General features: G+C 36.9%; 1 protein-coding gene across 1 annotated transcript; it reads left to right on the top strand.

The window, feature by feature from the left end:
• The first annotated feature begins 14,088 nt into the window (after positions 1–14,088).
• Positions 14,089–22,872, top strand: PIG-T (phosphatidylinositol glycan anchor biosynthesis class T). Its single transcript, XM_019048305.2, has 10 exons — positions 14,089–14,519; positions 15,168–15,345; positions 16,096–16,333; positions 17,381–17,467; positions 17,945–18,127; positions 18,427–18,622; positions 18,965–19,117; positions 19,819–20,065; positions 21,051–21,212; positions 22,573–22,872. The coding sequence occupies exons 1-10, from the start codon at positions 14,345–14,347 to the stop codon at positions 22,631–22,633; spliced, it is 1,680 nt and encodes a 559-aa protein (XP_018903850.2). The 5' UTR covers positions 14,089–14,344; the 3' UTR covers positions 22,634–22,872.
• The last annotated feature ends 349 nt before the right edge of the window (positions 22,873–23,221 follow it).

Below are 23,221 nucleotides of genomic sequence, written 5' to 3'. Positions count from 1 at the left end.
CATTTTGATATAACAATTATGAATTACTTACATCTGAAGAAATAACCAGAGAATAATGACAATGGACGTATAAAATAAGTCTGCAACATTGAAAGTCGACATTTTGCACTGACTTACTTTTCAAAAATAAGACCAACTGGACATTTTTACTCTAAATTTTTTAAGAACATGCCTGTCAAAGAAAAAAATATTCTCAAAGTTTGATGTTTATATCATTGATTGCTCTTTATAGAAAATAAAACATAATTTTGAATGGTCATGTCATCAACGTTTTCAGAGTTATAGAATCAGGAAGTAAGATTAAGATGCTAGAACCTTGAGAAAATGGTAGGTAAGAAGTGCAACTTCTAGGGTTAGTTTTTATCATCTACCTAACTATTTTAGTTTCTTACTTTATTTCTTTAAATTTTCAAATGAATGAACCGACTCAAATAAGGAAAAGAATTGAAATGCTTTGTTTAGGGATCAAGTTGATCGATCAGTGGAAGACTTTCCGTACCACTAGCCAGTAAAACAAGTGTGATGACCCTGTAACATGAAAGTACTATGGCATTTTTAGAGAGCTGTACAATATCAGTAGCCATCCAGACCTTCACGTCTGTTTCTAATTGAGGCGCTGGATGTGAGAACATCACTCAGGGTTGCCAGCGACCAGGAAAACTGGGAAAAGTCAGGGAAAAAAAATCAACCGGGAAAAGTCAGGGAATTTCGGTTTTGGTCAGGGATTTTTCTGATTTTTCGTGGAATTAGGCGCGGGCGGTCTTGGGCTCGCGTTGCGGGATCAACTGGATCAATTTCACTTTAACAGACTGCGTCAGATCCATACTAAAAGTCAGGGAATTGAAAGTCAGGGAAAGTCGGAATGGAAAAAATAATTTGGCTCGCAACCCTGAATTCTCTTCTTGGTTGCGATGTTTAATAATCCATCTCTAATTTATGTCTCAATGAAGAGGGATGGGTGATTTTTCCAGAATTTTTTTTTTGGAACAATACTGAATCATGAAGAAAATTCAGTCAAGGTTTCAATGAAATGCATGCATTCAATTTCCTTACAATGAATGAAATATTATGGGAAGATTCTGAACTACCATGATCTAGAATTTCCTTTCGTGCACTCCGCGCCTCATTTTCTATAGATGAAGCTCAGCAGTTTGCATGCTGAGAACCATCACATTTAAGTATTTTTTTTTCTTTCTTAGTAGCGGCCCTACCATTTCTGGTAAGTATCTTTGATATTTTTCGAAGAGATGGTAATTTTTCTTTTATTTTATGTCATTGAACTATAGAGAAGCATTATTTTAATAATGAGGATAAAAAGTACCTAAATACTTTTCCCCCCAAAAGTTATCAATGGGAAAATAAAGAGCCATAAAATATGTAGTCACATGAAATAGTCTCCTCGGTGGAGAATGAAGTAATAAACCCACAAATTGATCCAAAAGCCAGGTAATTCGAGTAGGTATGGTCCCTTTTCCTAAGTAGGTAGGTACCAGTTCACATGCAAATTTCCTAAAATGGTAGAATAAATTTGTTGGCCTTCTTTTAAGGTTTGCAACTAATTAAGCATTATTTTAAAAGGAACTTTCAGGGTAGTTTTAAAGTAAGAGAGTACTTAAAGCTACTGTAAAAACTCAGATCGTCAAGCCTCAAGAAATAAAATGGACGTAGAGTCAGTCACGTTTTCTTGAGTGATATGACAGTCGGCCGCTAAATAATGCTGTTGTAGATGAAATAGGAGTAAACTTCTGATATCAGTGTTGCATACGTCCGTATTTGAAGGCGCTTGATTACTTAGGGACGGCACAGAAGAAGATTCAATCAAGAATAATACTTTTTTGGAGGTGCCTGTTCCTTTTCTATCCTTTCAATTTTGTACAGTACAACCATGAGGTCTGTGTTTTTTTATTGCATCCAATAATCCATATTATTCGCAACGCAGGATGTTCCATCCATGCTGTGGGACTAATTGAACCTTTTTTGAGGCAAATTAGAGCACACAATCCTGTTAAACTCTATATTGAGTCTGTACTCAGTCAACATCGGCAAAGAATAGGTTTGAAACAGTAATTCGCCAACCACGTATCTCGGAATTCAGTGTTGGACCTTAGTTCCACAAACACATAACTCGGTTTTTCGGCCATTTCTCCTGACAGACGAGAATATTATTTAAAATGATGATAGAGTCTTATAAAGCATCTTATCCTTGCTGTCTTCAAGAATTATTTCCCCTCTACCTTTAAAGATGAGGAATGTAGAGAGTTTTTTCCCTCTCCTGAAAAATCGCGTTTTCCGAGTTATGTGATTGCCGACTTTCACCGTCGATTTGTATTGGTAGCTCTACTTAAATCACGGATGAAACCAAGGTGGAAGAAACTATAGTATGCACTACCGTGATGGATGAAGTCATACGCCATGCTATTTGAAGAGGGATATCTCCGCTGGTATTGGACAAGAAAATTTGGGTTTTAGACAGATCTTGTCATTTTTTGCTGATCTGTAATCTGATGTCATCAAAATACAATTCTGAGACTAGCGCAACTGACCCATCTAACACTTCGAATTGTGATCAAGGAGGGAAGCACGGATTTGACAAAGCTAATCGGCAATCTAGCCGATATAGTAATTTTGATAGCCAGCTTGTAATATGCAAGAATTATCTTCTCGATGATTGTGGGTTTTGAACTTGAAGAATTAATGGCTAATTATTGGTAGTCTCACACATCAAGACTGCCTTGCTAAGGAAGAAAGTTGCATAAACCTTTAGGCGTTGCCAAATTTCCTTTCATAAAACGCGAATTTTCTGGTAAACTTATGACTATTTTTCTCCCAATTTTTTTCAGACAATATTCGTACCTAATTTCACCTACAGATTCTGAAAATTTAAAAGAAAACTATTCGTAACTTCCCTAAAAAATAATCATTTTATTGAAGTAAATTTGGCAGCTCTGGAATGTTCAAACAGCGTTCTTCCTTAGCACGGCAGAAGAGGACAATGATTCACAAGGGGAACTTACGGACCTGCCGCCTCCGATTGGGCTGAATTTTTTTTTGCAGACTCTATGGACCAATTCTAGAGGTCAAGTTGAGCCGTTTTCCCGAATGCGCAATAGGAAGGGCGTAAAAAATTCCCAAAAGTTGCGTTTTCGGCGTGTGATTTGGTCGTGCGGCGCGTGGCAACACTGAAGCAGCCTCTTGTACCGCTGTATCGCACACCCGTTTCAGCGGAGTCCGGAGCCCTACTGCACAGGTGCTGGATCCATGATTATGAAGTCCCGGGTTCGATTCCCGAGTGAACTGATTACTTTTTATTTTCTGCATGATCACGTAACATTTTATTTTTAATTCTTCATCCGTATTTATAAATCAAGCAGTCCCGATCACTATCCCATCCCTCAATTTACATACATCCCCCCCTTCCCCCCCCTATTTACTCACATTGACCATCAATAACCGTATGAAACTTCATGGACCTAAATTAATGAATTAAAAAGCAAAAGAAAACCTCATTTGTTAATACATTATCTCCCAATGTTTTCCTGGAAAAATATGTAATGTGTAAATAAATCGAAGAGCAACCCTAAACCCGTGTGCATGCGAGGGCCGCCAAGAAACACATTACTTTGGTGAAGTTTCATACGGTTATTGGTGGTCAATGTGAGTAAATAGGGGGGGGGGGATGTACGTAAATTGAGGGATGGGATAGTGATCGGGACTGCTTGATTTATAAATACGGATGAAGAATTAAAAATAAAATGTTACGTGATCATGCAGAAAATAAAAAGTAATCAGTTTACTCGGGAATCGAACCCGGGACTTCACAATCATGGATCCAGCACCTGTGCAGTAGGGCTCCGGCCTCCACTGAAACGGGTGTGCGATACAGCGGTACAAGAGGCTGCTTCAGTGTTGCCACGCGCCGCACGACCAAATCACACGCAAACGCAAAAAAACGAAAACGCAACTTTTGGGAATTTTTTACGCCCTTCCTATTGCGCATTCGGGAAAACGGCTCTAATTGACCTCTAGAATTGGTCCGTAAGTTCCCCTTGTCAGTACAGGCAGGCAGGGGCACAGAGCAGCTGAGTTCCTCTGGTTTTTTCCTAAATTCTTGAAATTGACCTCATGTTTTCTTGAGGTTCTTCTCCTCCAGTAAATATTTTTTAGCCTCTTTCTCCTCTATTTTAGTTTGTTTTCATAGATCTTTATTCAAAATGAGTATGCAGCTCAAATGAGGGTTTTAGGTTCTTGCATTTATTCCTTCGTTGCAAGTAATTTTTCAGAGTTCTTAAAATGCTATCTACTTCCCTGCCTCAAGAGTAGTGAAGCAATTCTATTAATCAATTGATTATTTTGTGAAGACACTCACTAATTTCTTTTGATTTTCCTCTAGAGGTATAGATCCATCAAAGTCAGTATTGGTGTCAATACTCAATTCAAAGCTTATCAACAACGTAAGTCCGCAATCACGTATCTCGTTTGCGGCATCTGAAAATCTCCGCATCTATGTTATTTTTTTAAAGGAGAACAAATTGACATCATTCCTTGAAGTTTTTGTAGAATTTTCTTTGCACAGAGAAAAAAAATCACGGAAAGTTTTAAGGAATTGCCATTGAGTAGTTTTCCGTTTAAAAAATAAAGTATGACAGTAAGTCTACGATGTCGCAAACCAAGTTATGAGATTGCCGACTTTCACCGTCGTTATGTCTTTACAATTAAAACTAAATGAAACAAAGCAGAACCTCAACATTGACTTGCAAATTCAGTGTCAAAAGGGCTCTTATCTAGAAAACCAAGTACCTCAGCATCTGCTAAATTCTGCTTTTTGATATAATGTTCCTTACAACCTCTTGGGCACAATAAGCTCTCACACTCAAACTTTCTATGTGCCAGGCTCGAGAAAAGCAGGGCCAAACAATGAATTTTTCTGCATTTATTCATGCAATTTTAAGTAGATAAGATGATATACCCGACTGGTCTTCAAGGAGAGCTTTTGTTTCCTTGCTGGCCAGGAAGATAAGACAAAAATAGTCAAATTTTCCAAATAAAAACAGAGTGAGGCGCATCAACTTTACACACAGACCAGGAATCCCACAGCTCCATTGTAAAACACTTGTATGAAGGCTAAAAAATTATTTTCTCAGACCCGCTTATCTCGACCTTGGCACAATGAAATTTTAAGTTTAAAAATTCATTGTGCTCAGAAAGTCGCAAAGAATATAATATTGAATAGTAATGAAATATAGGCGGTTCAGAATATCTTTGGTTCCCCATGCAGGGTCGCTTCAGGTATTCTAATTTTTTGCTTTTGAAGCAACTTCTGTTGAATGAATTCTAACTATTTCTCTTCTCTTCTTATTTTTAGGTAAAATATCAGGAGATTATCTGGAAGAAGTTGGCTCCTGATAGTGGAGAGGAACAAATTCTGCTGTTATTTGGTGCCAATCAATTCTAGTGCCCTTTTAATTCTTTCTTGAGAATGGTTTTCCTCAAAAGGGACTCTAGCTGATATCTTGACAACTAGTTATGTATTGAAAAAGTATGATGGTGGCACTTTCTCAACTCATTTATTGAACATAAATTTTCCAAATTTGTTGTCTTAAAGTAAAGTCTTCCATAAAGCATGAGCTGAAATTCGCTTTAGCTGTAATAAAACAGTAGCATGAGGGTGTAGCCAAAGCCTCTGAAAACATTGTTGATGTCTCCCCAATGAATGCTTTATTTAAGCACATGCATAAACAATTTTGTTAGTTTATGAATTGGTTGGAACTCAAACAATTTACTATTCCCCATTTCGAGTGTGTTATGTACAAATTCTAGTTTAGTCTTTTCCATAAGAAAGTTCTCTAAAATAGGTTAACACGTTGACTGCCACGGTGTTTTAGGTACTTATTTCCCCCGGCGCCTTAGCCTTTTCTTTTTGGTATTTTTTTTAGAATTGACTATATCAAACCTAAACTTCATAGACCTTCGTAATATTCTTTCAGCTTTCAGCCTGAAGCCGCCGGTCGTTACGACCGGTATGGCCTCCTGTGAAAAATAATGCACCGGAGGCCACGCCGGTCGTCCGGCCGGTCGTATGTTCCTTGAGAATCAGCAACGTTGCGTAACTCGCGCGCAGTCAACCTACAACCTTGAACGGCATGGAATTAATGGTAAGGAAAGGTAAAACTGGGTAGGAGACAAACCCAGATACCCCCCAACACCGAGTTTCAGGCGAATCCATCGGCAAAAAGTCGAGGTTGCCAATTGTTGACCATTTTGAACTTTAATCGGCGGCCATTTTGAAAAATTAGGGTTTTTTTTAAAACTCTAACGTCAAATTCGTTTTTCTCGTGCCAAAATACCCCAAGATACCGAATTTCAGGTGAATCCATTGGCAAAAAATCGAGTTTGTCAAATTTTCGGCCATTTTGAACTTTGACCGGCCGCCATTTTAAACTTTGATCGGCCGCCATTTTGAAACGGTTTGAGATAATGACTTCGGATTTGCGCGAAAAAATTTCTTTTTTTATGTTCTTTCGAACGAGGTATCACAAAGGGGGTCTTCCCATTTGAAAAAAAAAGTTAGGGTCCGTAACCCCCCCCCCCTCCCCAAGGGGGGCCCCCAAATTTTTTTTTTTTTGGGGGGGGGTTCAAAAAGTAGCTCCCTTTGATCTAGGAACACCCTCCAAGTTTCAAATCTCTACCTCAATTAGGTCAAAAGTTAGGAGAGGGGAGGGGACTTTTCGAACACCCTGTATTTTACCTTTTTACCCCTACCTCCCCCCTTCCTAAAAAATTGTTCCTCCTTTTTTTAAAATTTATTTTTAAAGTTAAGCCAAAATTTAAAGGTCTAAAATTAATATTGAGGTAAAAAACCAACGATTGTAATTATATTCTAATTTATTAAAACAAAAAAAAATGGCGAAAAAGAAAATTAAAGTTGAAAGAGAAAAAATCCCCCCCCCCTCCCAATTTTTATTCCCCTTCTTTAATTTATTTTTCAAAATGCGTACAATTTCTAAGGTTTGTAACTAAAATTAAGCAAAGAAAACAACACTATTGTAATTTTATTGTATTAATAAATAAAGATGATAAAGAAAAAGATCCATGAAAATGAAAAAAATAAAAATCCCCCCCAAAAAAAACAAAAAACAAAAAAAAAAAAATTCAGTGGTGCATTCTCTTGCTGGGGCCATGCCGGTCGTGAGCCATAAGCGTATACACGGCTCCGCCGGTCGCTGGCCTCACAGTAGCCTAGTAATGCGAGCGAGCGGGTCCCGGTCGAAACGACCGGCGTGGCCCGGCAGAACCCTTCGAGGCCGGTCGATACGACCGGCGTGGCAGTCAACGTGTTAATTTGAAAATCTGTAGTAGCATCTTCCAGCTGATAGTGACTTTTTCAAGAGTTGCTGTTTTAATAGTTGTAATAATTACATTCTTACTAGCTCCAACTCAACTTTACAATTGACAAGGTTTGTTGGAAAAAACTACAAAAATCTAATGCAGGATTCATAATTTTGCATTATGTCAATCAGCTGTGCCTAAATTTTTTATCGCTGTAAACTGCATCTAATTTGAAATTAGTCACTTCTAAGCCCCCCTTATAAGTCAAATAGGCCAGACCAAACACTAAACGCAGGCAAGTTCAGAGATGTTGTTTTTTTTGCTGTTTCGTCCAGCCCCTGGACCCCTTAAAAACCATTAGCTTTTCTCCACAAGCCTTAGCAGTTAATCTCAAACAAAAGATCAAAGAAAAAATTTCAATAGTTTGGAACTTAAAGTCATAAGATGCTAAACCTATTTACCGTTATGCCTATGAGCGGCTGATTTCACTTGATTTAAAATGACTCTGTTATGAACGAGAATAATCATATTTTTTCAAAAACTCTTGTGCTGCAGTATTAGTATATAATTCTTATGTTCATTGAAAAAAATCTCTCTATGCTCCAAGCCACTATGACAACTCATAATTATTTTCCCGAAGTTCATTCCACAGCAATGCCACCTACCACTGCCTTTGTCAGATCATTCTATGAGATGTTGATGATGTATTTTTGATTTGTTAATTTAATTATTGAGGTATCATTTAATATTGTTATACTAAATTAAATGTCAAAAAATTATGCAATTTTATTTAATTTGTGTTTCTTGAATTCGATTTTGTTTTGGATGGGAGGAGGTGAGTAAAAATTGAAGAGCATTTTGTAGGAGGGTGGCTCTACAAGGTACTATTTATTGAGGAAAATAGAATTGAAATTGTGTTGATTTTGATCACACTTAACCTGTTTGGTAAATGTAAACCAGTTAGCTTCAATCAACTTATATTGAACTGAAAGTTGACAACAGTTTTAATCGCTAACTTTTTGAGCTTTTCAAAACTTGAAGCATTGGCGGATCAAGAAGGGGCGGTCACAGTGGTATGCTGCCATGTTAAGTTGAATATCAGTAAATTCATAATTTCCCGCAAGTTCACTAATGGACCAGTATTTAGAAGGTACAAATTAACACATTCTGATACATGTCATAACGAGAATTTTACCAAGAACACGATTTGTGCAACAGAAATTGATGAAAGTAACTCTAATTAAGCTGTTTAACATTTTTTGACGTGTGAATTCAAACCTTGCGCTCATGGAAAAATTAAAGTCTAGTTGAGACAAATTGCGCAGTAAGGGTTACTGTAACAGTCTCTGCGGTATGAAAAGAAGGCAACCTTGATTTTGGATCTTTGGCTCAGCTGTTACACGTAGTTATCACCTAGAACAACCCAAGGCAGGAAGGAACATGGCTTGATTAAGAAGCCTGCCGAAACTGTTGTGGTATGTGCGATTTGATTCAAGTAGACCATTGTTTTTCTTGTGAGGGGGGAATTCAAAATTCTTGTAACCAATGTAAACTAAAAACGTTGATATCTTAGTTTGGAGTTGATTTCAGTAAATCCCTTTTTGCAAGTAGTGTTTAACATGTTTTGGTTAAGAGCCATGTATCAGAACGCTTCAATTTTTGCCTTGTTTACTGGTCCATTACAAAATATAATTCTGCTTGTTTCAAAGAAAATAGTTTAAGAGGTGTCCATTGATCACCTGGGACCAATTCCTTTTTGATTATGACAAATGAGGGGCTTGAAGCACAAGGCACATAAGTGCAGTTTTTGCTTTTTGAAAATGTACTTGTTAGAAGTTTCGAAATTACATGGATCCTCAAGGCAGAAAGAAAGTTCAAACTGACTTTTTGATGTTTAAAAATAGGAATTTGGGAGCAAATTTTTCACAGAATATGCATCAAGACTAGTTTCACTTGAAATCGTTAATATCTCAACTTTTAAAAACTGCACTAATGCGCCTTGACCTCCAAGCCCCTCAATTTTACTTCAATACGGTAATACCAGAGAATTTAAATGAGGCATTATTCTTTATGATGATTAAGGGAAAAAATTAACATAAAAGAATCTTGAGGAAGCTGAGTTTATACAAAAGTAGGAACTTTATTTACAGAAAGTTTTTTATAATGCATTATTTACAGTTGCCTCAGCTGGTTTATCACTTTGAAGTTTACCAATTTCATACTTGAATTTGGTGATTGTTTCTTTAGCATTTTTAATCTCCATTCTTGTTTCCCTTTTTTTTTAGAGGAAACTAGCCCAAGTACAGTTTTTTTTTTACATTTTCTGTAAATTTCCCATACTCATTCATAAATATTCACAGACAGTTTTAAAGAGGTACTTTAATTGGTTCTCTTTTTAAAAAAAATACATAATTGGGGATTTTTAAATACTTGATAATATCGGAAAGGAGCCATCTTTAAAATTTGACAAACTTACTTTCCTAAAGGAATCTACTCTTAATGGATACGCAAACCAGTCCCTAAAAGCTTACAACTGGTTTTCTTGCGAGACATCATTCAAGGGGGTCCAATTTTTTAATAATTTCGAAAAAGAGCCATCTCCAGAAAGACCAGAAGTCAACCTGAAGTGTTGTTAAGGTGATTCGATGGACGCCATATTTTGTGTCAGAACGACATGCGATATATCGCATCAATTGGTTCCATTTTTTCAGCTACTCGTCATTTTTCTCCAATTTTGAGATCGCAATTCTGTTGTCAGGAGACTAAAGCACTCACCAATTTTAACAAAGAAATTCAACGTAATAAAGGCGTGGTTTTTTTAGAGAGAAAATCTCACATTCGAGTGCAGTTTTGATATCGGTATCGAATGCGATGTTTTCTCTCTGAAAAAACCACGCCTCTATTATGTTGAATTTATTTGTTAAAATTGGTAAGCAAGTGCTTTAGTCTCCTGACAACAGAATTGCAATCTCAAAATTGGAGAAAAATGACGAGTAGCTGAAAAAATGGAACCAATTGATGCAATGTATTGCATGCCGTTCTGACACAAAATATGGCGTCCATTGAATCACCTTAAAATACACTTTCTATCTTTACTGACAAGCTACTGTATTCCTTAGATTTGCCCATCATTCTTAGTTAGACAGAGAACTGTTCAGTAGTCCTAACAACACAAAGCAACTAAGTGAAAATGTTGCCTTTTGAATTTGATTTCACATGTGCTTTGTCACAAAATAATGTGTGTTCCACTGGCACTGGCACAGAAAAAACACGACACGGTAATAATATTTTTCAGGAAAGATCTCAGCACAATAGAAAAGTCCTTATATTTATGCGAAGATTGTAGAATTATACATGGAAAACTGCAATTATAATATAAAAAAGGGGCCATCCCCATGTTAATCTTTCAGTTCCAGTATTCATTTAAATTTCTGGTTTTGCTCTGGATTTACTCATTACTATCATACACAGTATCAAACCTTCAGTCTCGAGATTTCACTACTTAAATATTCACTTTCCGAGCAGTTTTTTGGCTTTTCTGAAACATTTAAAAAAAAGGAGATGGCCTTTCTCTGAAATTATTAATTCAAAAGTTACAATGAAAATGTAAATTTTTTAACGCCAGCCCTGAAAATGCAAGTTTGGTAATAATGAAGCGGTAGCTCACGAAGGGTATTAAAAGTTGAATGAAATACTTACAATCAGTTTCAGTTTGGACAGGCCTATGGTGGCTGGTCAAGGATTTGTTAATAACTTTTCCATGAACGCAGTTGGATCTTGAAACACCATTTCTTCTTAGTACTCTGATACAAGAGTTTTTTTAGTAACCAAAACATCTGGATTTGTTAAAAGAAGCTTCAGCATGTGGTAGACTGTTACCTAAACAAAAATGAAAGTAATGGTTACTCTGTAAAGTAAAGGCTCGTTGGAAATCAAATGAAAAACTTAAATGAAGATGATATCGATTAATAACCACTCCAGAAACTGCAACAGGTGAATGATGATAATGATGTTTATTATTATGAGCGATATCTCAAAAGTTCCCTGACAGCCAGATTACTTATTGATGGTAGCAAAGCTCTTTCATAGCCTCTTACACTTCGCTACACTGCTCAGCAACATTAAAGGGTATGAATGCGTTATGTATTCCATTATTGTTTCAAGGCCACCACCAATGACTATCTCCTTGGAGGTTGCTTTTAAAATGGCAGTTGCATGAGGCAGAAAGACACAGGTCAAAAATTAGAGAAGGGTCCCAGGAGGCGTTCCTCCTGAAACATACTGTCAAGAGAGATGAACACAAGAAATTGACTCAACGACTTAGCCTTTTTCATATCTACACCAAATTATGGATTTTCGCTCGTCTGGGAAGACAGTAACATTGCTCGAGATTTTCCCCTTGGATTTTCTCTAAATTTCCCGAGGATTTTACCTGGAGTGTATATGCTCAATATAAGATGAATCAAATCGGATAAGGAAATGAAAATGTGGAATCGTCCGCGCCTGTTCTGAATTTACGCGACTCGCGAGTGATGGATGATTGGGAATTTCGGCAATATTGCTAGAGATTTCCAGTTTGAATTTTCTCTTAATTGTCCGAGGATGGTCCTGAGAGTGTATATTCAATATAAGATTAATCAAATCGGATGAACAAATAAAATTGTTGCAACGTTAGAGCCTGTTCTGAATATCCGCGACTCGACTCGTATGGATGATGGGGCAATGCGGCAACATTGCTCGAGCTTTCCCGTTTGGATTTTCTCTTGAATGTCTGAGGATGGTCCTGGGAGTGTATACTCAATATAAGGTTAATCAAATCGGATGAACAAATAAAATTGTTGCAACGTTAGAGCCTGTTCCGAATATCCGCGACTCGACTCGTATGGATGATGGGGCAATGCGGCAACATTGCTCGAGCTTTCCCGTTTGGATTTTCTCTTAATTGTCCGAGGATGGTCCTGGGAGTGTCATACATCAATATAAGATTAATCAAATCGGATGAACTAATGAAATTGTTGAAACGTTAGAGCCTGTCCTGAATATCCGCGACTCGACTCGTATGGATGATGGGGCAATGCGGCAACATTGCTCGAGCTTTCCCGTTTGGATTTTCTCGAAATTTTCCGAGGATGGTCCTGGGAGTGTATACTCAATATAAGATTAATCAAATCGGATGAACGAATGAAACTGTTGAAACGTTAGAGCCTGTTCCGAATATCCGCGACTCGACTCGTATGGATGATGGGGCAATGCGGCAACATTGCTCGAGCTTTCCCGTTTGGATTTTCTCGAAATTTTCCGAGGATGGTCCTGGGAGTTCATACAGTCATATAAAGAATAATCCATCGAATCGGATGAACTAATGAAATTGATGAAACAATAAAGCCTGACCTGAATATACGCGACTCGACTCGTATGGATGATGGGGCAATGCGGCAACATTGCTCGAGCTTTCCCGTTTGGATTTTCTCGAAATTGTCCGAGGATGGTCCTGGGAGTGTATACTCAATATAAGATTAATCAAATCGGATGAACAAATGAAAATTGTTGAAACGTTAGAGCCTGTTCTGAATATCCGCGACTCGACTCGTATGGATGATGGGGCAATGCGGCAACATTGCTCGAGCTTTCCCGTTTGGATTTTCTCGAAATTTTCCGAGGATGGTCCTGGGAGTTCATACAGTCATATAAACATTAATCATCGAATCGGATGAACTAATGAAATTGATGAAACAATAAAGCCTGACCTGAATATCCGCGACTCGACTCGTATGGATGATGGGGCAATGCGGCAACATTGCTCGAGCTTTCCCGTTTGGATTTTCTCGAAATTTTCCGAGGATGGTCCTGGGAGTGTATACTCAATATAAGAATAATCAAATCGGATGAACTAATGAAATTGTTGAAACGTTAGAGCCTGTCCTGAATATCCGCGACTCGACTCGTATGGATGATGGGGCAATGCGGCAACATTGCTCGAGCTTTCCCGTTTGGATTTTCTCGAAATTTTCCGAGGATGGTCCTGGGAGTTCATACAGTCATACTAAACAATAATCCATCGAATCGGATGAACTAATGAAATTGATGAAACAATAAAGCCTGACCTGAATATACGCGACTCGCGAATTATGGATGATGGGGCAATGCGGCAACATTGCTCGAGCTTTCCCGTTTGGATTTTCTCGAAATTTTCCGAGGATGGTCCTGGGAGTCCATACTCAAATAATAATCCATCAAATCAGATGAACTAATGAAATTGATGAAACGACAGGGCCTGCCCTGAAGTTACGCGGCTCGCGAATATTGGATGGTGGGACAATGCGGCAACATTGCTCGAGATTTCCCGTTTGGATTTTCTCTAAATTTTCCGAGGATGGTCCTGGGAGTGTAAACTCAATACACAATGTGTCAAATTGGATGAACAAATGAAATTGTTGAAACGTTAGAGCCTGTTCCGAATATCCGCGACTCGACTCGTATGGATGATGGGGCAATTTCATGAACATTGCTCGAGATTTCCTGTTTGGATTTTCTCTAAATACATTGTGTTAAATTAGATGAACATGCCGCGCCTGTTTGGCGCTATTTGGCTCAAAAAAGCTAATTTCAGTGATTCATAATAATAGATGAGTCCAATTGGTAAATAAATGGTAAGAAGTGATCCCGGAACGAATTCCGCTGTTTAATGATGGTTCCGGATCTTTTAGAATACGATCTGTTCCGAAAACATCTGACATACATCAAACACACATAACCTCCAAAGAAAAATGAAGCAGTTTCATTTGTTTACATTCGTGTCCCGGCACTCATTATTTTTTACGCCCTAAAAATTTAGTTTTTCACCTCGAGGCCGTAATCGACTGATTTTTCCACGTATTCTGTGTTTTACTCTTCCAAATTTTGCTTTAAAGTTGATGGTTTTAAAGTAAAAACTCTATTAGACATCCCACCCTCAGCTGGCCAGCTAACTATGAGACTCATCTTCCGTTTGTTTAAGTTCTCTCTCAGTTTTTAAAATATGTTCATCCTTTTCACTATTCTGTTTCAACTGATCTTTTCAGTCAATACATTCAGTAATTTATACTCGGACAGTTTTCATGAAGAACTATTAATAAAGCGGTTGTCGAGTGGTCATGTATACTCATACTTTCAATTTACGACGCTGTGGAATACAACCCTTGACAAGAGTACTTGTAAGTCAATTTCCTCTTATCTTTGGGTACTGTCTGGTGTGTCTTGATCAGAGTTAGAGCACTGACCTTGTGTCTAGGTTAATATTGAATTTGCCGATGATCATAGCGCCAAACGAGTATGCCGTGTTCAAAGTGAGAACTCGAGTCTCATCGCATCAGTTCATATCCTGAACTGATCCTCAGAAAAGAAATGTTCTTTTAATTTAAGCTACATCATTATTATGAATTAAAATCTTGGTGTAGTGTTGATCAGATTGCAGTCGCAAGAAAGTCAAAGAGCCTTAAAATTGAACAGGAGAAAATATACATCAGCACAAGACGATTTGTGGCTCTACCAATATTAAGGTGTACCTTTATTTCCACAAAAGCTCTAGAAAGCCTGGATTAATATGGAAACCAGGGCTCCTTTGGAAATTGCAGTATGTCCTTACATTAGAGGAGTGACAAATCGAAGGGGTGAGAGCGGGTGAGGTTCAGTTTGAATCATTGCAATTTTATGTCAGCACATCAAGCCATCACTTGCCTCATCATGTCTGCATGGTTTCAATAATCGGCCTGCTGCGGCAATGCCTGCAGTCACTCCCCTTTCATCGTGCTAATAATGATTCCTCCAAAGTTTACGTATGGAATAATTTTTTTTTGTTTCAGTTGACCACACTCATTTATGGCCTCGCTCACTTGGTGAGATTCTAGGGTATCACAATGTTCAAGAGCTTCATGTGAGTCTAACGCAGGGCCTTTGGCGGTACCAGAATTGGGGATATCCGGTTGTTGAAGCCCCACCCGGAGCGGAACTGTGGGTTTGGTTCAAACCAGACACAGAGAAGTGAGTTATTATTTTTACTTTGTTCAGCTTAGCCTCAAAATTTCAATCCTATCTTCCGGAATTTCTTCTCCAAAAGTTGGAAACATATTTGAAGTAGAGTATGAGGAACTGTAGCTGGAATGACATCACTTAGTAATCAACTGCAGGAGAGGGAATATCAGTCTTCCCTTCCAGGCCACTGTGCAGTAGATGAATTTATATAATTTTAAAATATCTGTATTCCTAGATAGTTTCTCATATTCTGTATAGTCAGTGCAAATAGATTAGACCACGCTGAAAAGGAGGCTTTCTTAGGCATGCTGGTGATTTCAACACCTCCTTCTATTGTCAGCCGTGAGTCAGACTCTCGACAGCATTATCCCTCTTTTATCAAGAGTGAACCCGTCCACCCTGCTGCGCCACTGGTTTATCCACTAATGTCGCCTATTTCTTCTTAAAGCAGAAAATTTGCCAAAGTATCCTCCTTAAAACTTTTGGTTATTCCTTCATTACTATTCCAGCTCAAAATACGTAGGAAAAAAATTAACAATTTAAAATAATAATAATAGCAAGTAATACAGTAGCATAATGAACTTATTGTTTAACATCAATGAGTAAACATTTTGGAAAAGCATTTTTCTAGTTTTAACCTAACAAGGAATCTTACAAAACAGTTTTCCTGAAAGAATTTTAAAGTTCATAAAAACTCTCCTTTGTTTCTGATTGAATTTTTCATACTTCGAATTTTAACAAAATTCTCTTCATTTTCAGTGTTGAAAAGGAATGGAAATTACTCGCAGGCGCTCTCTCGGGGCTGCTTTGCGCTTCCCTAAATTTTATTGAAACTTCAAATAGTATGACCCCTGAGCTCAGCTTTCGACCTGTAGGAGTAGCTGATATTAGTAACCCTGTCAACTCATCGTTTCTACGCTATGCAACTCTTCCCAGAGAAATCGTTTGTACTGAAAATCTGACACCCTTGAAGAAGTTATTGCCCTGTGATTCTAAGGTAAGCTTTTCAGCAGCCAGCCATTTTACAGACACTAGTTTGATTATTATTTAAACTTACTTTTTATTTGCTCAGTTAAGCTCATCATGATTATAAGTTGATGAACCATGAATTACTAAAACTGCAGTCACCTTTGAAGTTCTCTGCTTTGAGAACAACGGTTTGAAGATTTTCTTTTACTGTATGGGAGTTTACGACTGATTTTTACTTTTGTACTTTTCTGTTTGACTTATTGAAAAGCTCAAAGTTAAAATATCCTGGGGCCATAACAATTCGTGTGCATAAGCTACTTTCTTTTAGATTCCCATGTTCAAAAAATAGATCCTCAGCATAAAAAGTTGGACAAAAGATCCAAATTGATGGTAAAACTTCCAAATCACGGATCTCGCTTTGCGAAGTTGCAAACTTCCTGTTATACTTTATTTCTTAAATGGAAAACCACTGAACAGCAATTCTTAAAAACTGCCGCGATTGCTTTTCTCACAGAGAAGAAAATGAGTAATAATGTTGATTTGTTCTCCTTTAAAAAAATGAAGGAAGAATAGAGATTTTAAAGCACATTCAAACGAGATATGTGGTTTGGGAGTTTCATCGTTGAAATGCTTTATGCTTAGTGATGTATTCACAAAGAAGATTTATAAAGTGAAGTAGAAATATGGATTATTTTTCTAAAAAAAAAAAAACCACTTTCCTCTACCTATGAAGCAATGGGTGCTTCTCACTCAATTGAATTGTCTAAATTAACAAACAGAGCAGAGACGTAAGTGTAATTACTTGTTTCTCTTCCAGTCCATTTTTACTCCACACAAAACATAGAATGTACAACAGTGGCGAGGCGCAAATAATCGATTATCGATATTTACCGATTTGAAGCTATGGCAAAGAATCGATAATTGAGGTATTCATTGCGAACACTCTGTTTATTGATTCTTTTCTATAGGTTTAAATGGGAGATCAATCGATATATTGCAAAGTACGCTTGCCACTGCTATACAACATTGTTGACTTTCTCAAGTTAATTTATGTCATTTTATATTTTATTTTCAGAAAGGATTGTCAACCCTCTTGAATGCAGGATATGTACATAATACGAATTATCATTCCCTAGGACTGCATTTTAGACAGACATGCTCAGTAAGTTAAAGCAAATTTTCCGATTATCTCTAGCAAAAAAGTTGATTTTATGCAGGAATATAAAATGCAATGGCCCAGTTTTGGTGCCGGATAATACTTCTTAAAAACCCTCGATTATGCTGGTAGTCCTAAATTGTAAGCAAGTCGACAAAAATCAACGATTTTAAAAATTTTCTCTGCTGCTGTTTTCTAATGAGCCTTTTTCCATGTATCCATGTAATCCTTTTCCATGTACCAGTGTTCTAACTTTACCCAAAAATACAGGATTTTGGTCAAATGCCTATACTTGAATATAACTGTGTTTCTATTTTGTCTTTAAATTTTTTCATGGTAATTAGTCAAAATTTGATGGTCCGTTATAAAAGCCTCACCTCTATCTCTTTAAATGACAGTACTTTTTTTTTTTTTTTTTTTTTTTTTTGTCTTTAATTGTTACAGACGATCAAGAGTAATATCATTTTTTCCTTTCATTTTCAGGGAAAGTATTGTGTAAATCCAGTCATAGAATTAAGGCAGACAGTCTCATTAGTTTACGACCTAAGTATAGTTGAGCCAATAAATCAAGACTGGTCCATCAGGAAACTCTTTGGAGTTGGAGTGGGATCTGGATGTCCTCTCGCATCATCAAGCCGCATTTATGTCGACATCAGCTCAAATGAGGTAAGTTTTCGGTTAGAAAGTTTGCACATTAAGTTTTCCCTACATTGTCCATAAATAGAACTTGAGCCATCCTTCAAAGTCCTTAAATTGAAACCTTCTTTGGACAATGTTTTAAATTATTAAGTTGTTTCTTTCAGGGGGTCTTTGCAAAGCAAGCAGGTTTGAAGAATCATTGAAGCTTTTTCTAGAGTTCAAGAGTGAACTTTGGAAGCAAGAGTGTCAGTAACTACCTTGCTAGAAATATCTGCTTGCCAAGGCTATAGCTATGTTGATTTTCCCCCTCTTCTTTTGTCTTTCAGACCGGTCCAGTATTTCATCTAACACCAAATCCTGACTCAGTGGCTCTTAGTATGAGAGGAGGTTATCAATCAACGTTTGCAGTCTACGATATCTCATCGGCAGAAAAACTGTTCAATATCAATGCCAATTATCGCAAACTGTCTTCAGTTCCTTTAAGTTATCCACCACCTCTGTATGTGAACAGGTATATAGCAGGTAAGATAAATCATAATATTTTCCACATCATTTTTAAATGAAGCACCTATGTAAATATCCAACAGAATCCCGATGTCCTCACAATTAACGTCAAATTATGAAATTATTTGTGTGAAATGTTCTTCAAAAACTGGCCCTGCTCAGTTTCAAAAACTTTACTATGGCTCTCTTTTTTTGTTTACCTAATTTGACTATGCGCTGATTAATAAATTGGAGGCGTTCCTTATAAAAAGCTAGTATTTTTTTTTTTTAAAGTTTGCCTGTGTTTTCTGCCTCTCCTCCTCTAGTTTTCATCTGTTTCCTTCTTTCGAAAATATGTAATGAGAGACTCTTTTCTTTCAGGATACGGTCAAGAAAGAGGTCGAATTGTGACCAAAATTCACAACAAACACAGGACTCCTCTGAAAATCATCTATTTGGAAAATATCCCATGGTTCATGCCTATCTACTATCACACATTGAAAGTCACCGCCAATAATAGAAATATTAATCCAAGTGAGTTTTTTGCATGGTTTAGTTTTTTTTTTCTCTTCCCGCCGATTATCGATGGCTGAATCCAATAGTAGGGTACCTCAGTTGCTCTGTTTAAGAATCTCTGATTCTATTTTATTTTACTCATGAGAAACAATTAAATGTTTTCTTGCAATTTTGCGTGATTTTTTAGAATGAGTGAAGAAAATTTATGTAAAAGTTCAATTGAAACGGTCTGTTTTTTCTCTTCCAAGAAATAAACCATTGCCAGAGACTTACATTACATTCAGTGTGAGGTATGCATTGTTCATATTGCATTTCTCAAAGCGGGATGAGACAACAAAATTCCCTCATTTTATACTTTGATGGTTAAATGTGGAAACTACGTTTTTGAGTTTGCAACATCTCAGGCTACGTTGAAAAAAAATATAATTTTATCAAAAAATCATTGGATTTATCTTTACATTAGTATAACCTATATATTTTAAATTTTTTATCGGTAGATTATTATTTAGATTATTAGATTTTTTAATCTTTTACCACTGTAATTTCAAAAATATTTTAGTGAATTTTCTTCTTTGCTTGAAGAGAAATCTGCAAAAATTTTGAGTACCTAGCACAATTGTCTCATTCTTCTCTAAAAAAATTAGGGAAGTGCAAAAATTTTGAAACGTTGCAATGGGTAGAAAGATAAAATTCAATGCCTTTTTTCTTTTTCTTCACAGTTCAGAAAAGGTACCACCCAGGCAAAGAGCGCGTCAGACCGTACTTCCTTGAGGTCGTTCTAGAAATACCTGCTAGAACCTCTATCGAAGTCCATTTTGAATTCGATTACATTTTTCTCAAGTGGCAAGAATACCCGCCAGATGCCAATCATGGATTCTATGTTGGCTCCGCTGTCATCACATGCATGCTGCCTGTGGGAAGGAACTACACTGGGTTACCTCCGGAAGCATCGTTGATCTCAGACAGGTAAAGATTCACTTACCAATTGTCACTAAAATACCACACACTCAACTTAGTTTGTAACATACTTTTCATAGACAGACAGTCTAAACCTCTACAGGCTTCCTGTCACATTACATTTTTTAAAGGGTGATGGATTATCGCTATTGCACAAAATTTCCTGTTTTTTTTTTTTTTTTTTTTTTTTGTGCACACAAGAATATTCTGTTAAAATATGAAACTATAATCCTTTAATTAAAATCTAAAGTTGGAGCAGGAATTTGGATACACTGTGATTGAGAACTTCATTGTATAGTTTTTCTGCGGTTATTCACTAAGCTTTCTCAGATACTTTTTCTTTTGGCATTTTACCTGCTTCACTGATTTTATAAGATTCCTTCACCTAATGCTAACTGTAACCTGAAGAAACCTACTTAAAATACTGGTTTTGCTTTTAACTTGAAGTGTAAAATGGAGAAAAAGCCAAGGTTAAAGCGCATTTTGGAAAATTGTTATTGAAAATAATAAATTTCAGTCAAACGTACCTGGCAGGAAATATTGTATTTCATTTGTCATACCTGACAATGAATGCTTGAGAATTTTTGATAGGAATTTTGAGGATTTTTTCAGGAGGAGACATTGGAAATTTGCCCCCACATAGTTTTCTTCTATTTTTTTTGCATTAAATTAATAGCGAAAATATTATGTTTGTAGAATTTATAGATGTAGCAATTTTGGTATTTTTTTCCCGTGGAATCAATGTAACTCTCATTTGAAAGACTGAGGGCCCTCTGTCGTGTTTCGAGACTCGTGGTCATGGCATGGTCAAATAGTGTTGGCAAAATTCAACTAGATTTTAGGGACGAATCATGGTTAATAGTTTCAGGATTCAGGATATAGTTTCAGGAATAGTCTCAGGATGGTTAATAGTTCAGGATCTCAAGTTAAATATAGTCCCTCGGTAATTTTGATTTATCTATCATGTATTATTAATGCTTTTTATATTTTGCAGTTGGAACGCCTCTCAACAAGGTTACTTGGTTCAGCTTCGAACTGAGTCTCTCATTTTAACCTTGCCAACGCCTGATTTTAGTATGCCGTACAATGTCATTTGCTTAGCATGCACTGTTGTTGCATTAGCGTTTGGGCCCTTGCACAATATCACAACAAAAAGGTAAGGTTTTAAATTATAACGTCTAGTTTCCTCAAAAAGTAGAGCAAAGAGAGAGATAGAAATAAATATTAATGTGGCCTTTCGAGTAGGTAAGTTGGTTGGTTTCCATCTAAAAAATAAAATAGGGGATGAAATTTTGAAACACCGCAATACAGATGTAACTGTTCTGCTTGACTTAATACAATTTATGCATCTCTAGGTTCTCCCTCCCCCCCCCCCCAATCAATTATCTTGCATTTTTCATCAAAAGGATGGTTTTTGTAAAAAAAAAAAAAAAAACTTTTTCACACTACCATATTTCTTCCTGTCTGGTTGAATTTGGACTGCTCGAAATGCCGCATGAATGATGTCACACGGTGGATCGAACCCTGCAAAAAGTCGGACATGGGCGTTTCTCGCAAATAGTCATTTCATTGACGTAGATGTCTTCCCAAAGAGTTATATTTTATGATGATACGGGTATTGGTTTTCAATTTTTCCATCCCAATTCAGCGCACACAGCCTCCCAAAGTGGCTCAGGCAACACTCGAGAAATATTGCCTCACTTGGTACGAATCGTTTGCCGGTTGGCATTTCCTCCCAATAGATTTATGACAATTTCTGATAATGGAAGCTCTGTATTTAATATCTACTTTTCTCTCATATTTTCCCCCTTATCATTTTCTTTTGTAAGAAAGCTAAAGAGGTGCCCCTTCAGGAATGAAGGGGAAAGGGGGTCCTCTGTTTTCCTCTCAAAATTTTCGGATTTCTTTTAATTCATTTTTTGGGGGAGAGGAGGGGGAAGGGTAAAATATATGAGTAATAAACGTTTTATATATGATATTTAAACATTTTATCGGAGAGAACAGTCCCTTGAACACTTAAAACTCCGATTGAAATGAGTGTAGAAAGTTTAAACTTATCTGTTGTTTAACAATATCTCTCTATTTATCTGGAATTGTGCCAAAATACGTATCTAAACCCAATAATCAGTAAAACAGTCATCAAAAATGAAATTTGCGACAAAAAATACACAAGAATCATGTATTTCTTTGCTTTATGAGCGAAAACACTACGTATCAGAGCAAACCAAGTCGTGTGATGTGCCATGGCCGACCTGCCCTATGACTCGATCCACCGTGCGTCATGCCAAATCACTTTGAGTTTTGACGTTGCTCCTACTTAATACTTTCTACTTTCCATGAAATTTCTAAATGGATCATACAATGCTTGCGATAGAGCAGTTTTTGCACTATTGTGCTGAGTTAGTGAGTGTTTAATTGAAATTAAATGATCTTCTGCTTGTGATTGGTATCTAAAAGACCAATTGAACCAATTCAAAAATTATTCTCTGATTAAATTTTATGCAATTTTTTTTCAGACTGCAATTAGTGAAACTTGACGAGGAACCAAAAGGTGTTTTTCCCTTTCCTAAAGAATAAGGTATTAAAACCTGTCAAGAATTTTTTCAAAAAGACTGAATCCACTGTTCAAGCTCAAGAACAAACAGCTGAAGTATCGACCAAATCCAAAGAATCGTAGCTTCCTTTGACTTTCTACTGTAAATATTTAAGTTTTTCAATCTAGTCCAGGTATTTTAAGTTGCATCTTTAGCTTTAACTTTATGTGTGTTTATAAGTTTTTCATACCAGTATTTAAAATAAACAAAATTAAAAAAGTACTAACTTGTATCTCCCTCCTTTTCAATTCCTTCAAATTCAAGCCTAAATCATATGCAAGTCTGTAAGACTTGAAAGTCCTCTGCTAACAATAAGCTCTTGAGCATTTTTTTTCCTGGTGGGAGAAAGTAGATCGGAGAAAATGATAATTGCAGGATTATACACCGGCTCAGTTAAATTGAACACAAGAGTGCTAAAACGAATCCTTGTCCGGTAAGCTATCCGCACTGCTTATTACAAAATAGTAATGCACTCTGATAAAGCTGCTCTCATTGGAAACAGGAGGGCTTTATCGGAACTTTGCAAGTACTAAGTTAGAGCATTGTTGCCATGTATGTCTTTGTCCGTTGC

This window comes from Bemisia tabaci, chromosome 5, assembly GCF_918797505.1.
Source record: "Bemisia tabaci chromosome 5, PGI_BMITA_v3".
Classification (NCBI taxonomy): domain Eukaryota; kingdom Metazoa; phylum Arthropoda; class Insecta; order Hemiptera; family Aleyrodidae; genus Bemisia; species Bemisia tabaci.
This window is presented reverse-complemented; position numbering and strand designations above follow the sequence as displayed.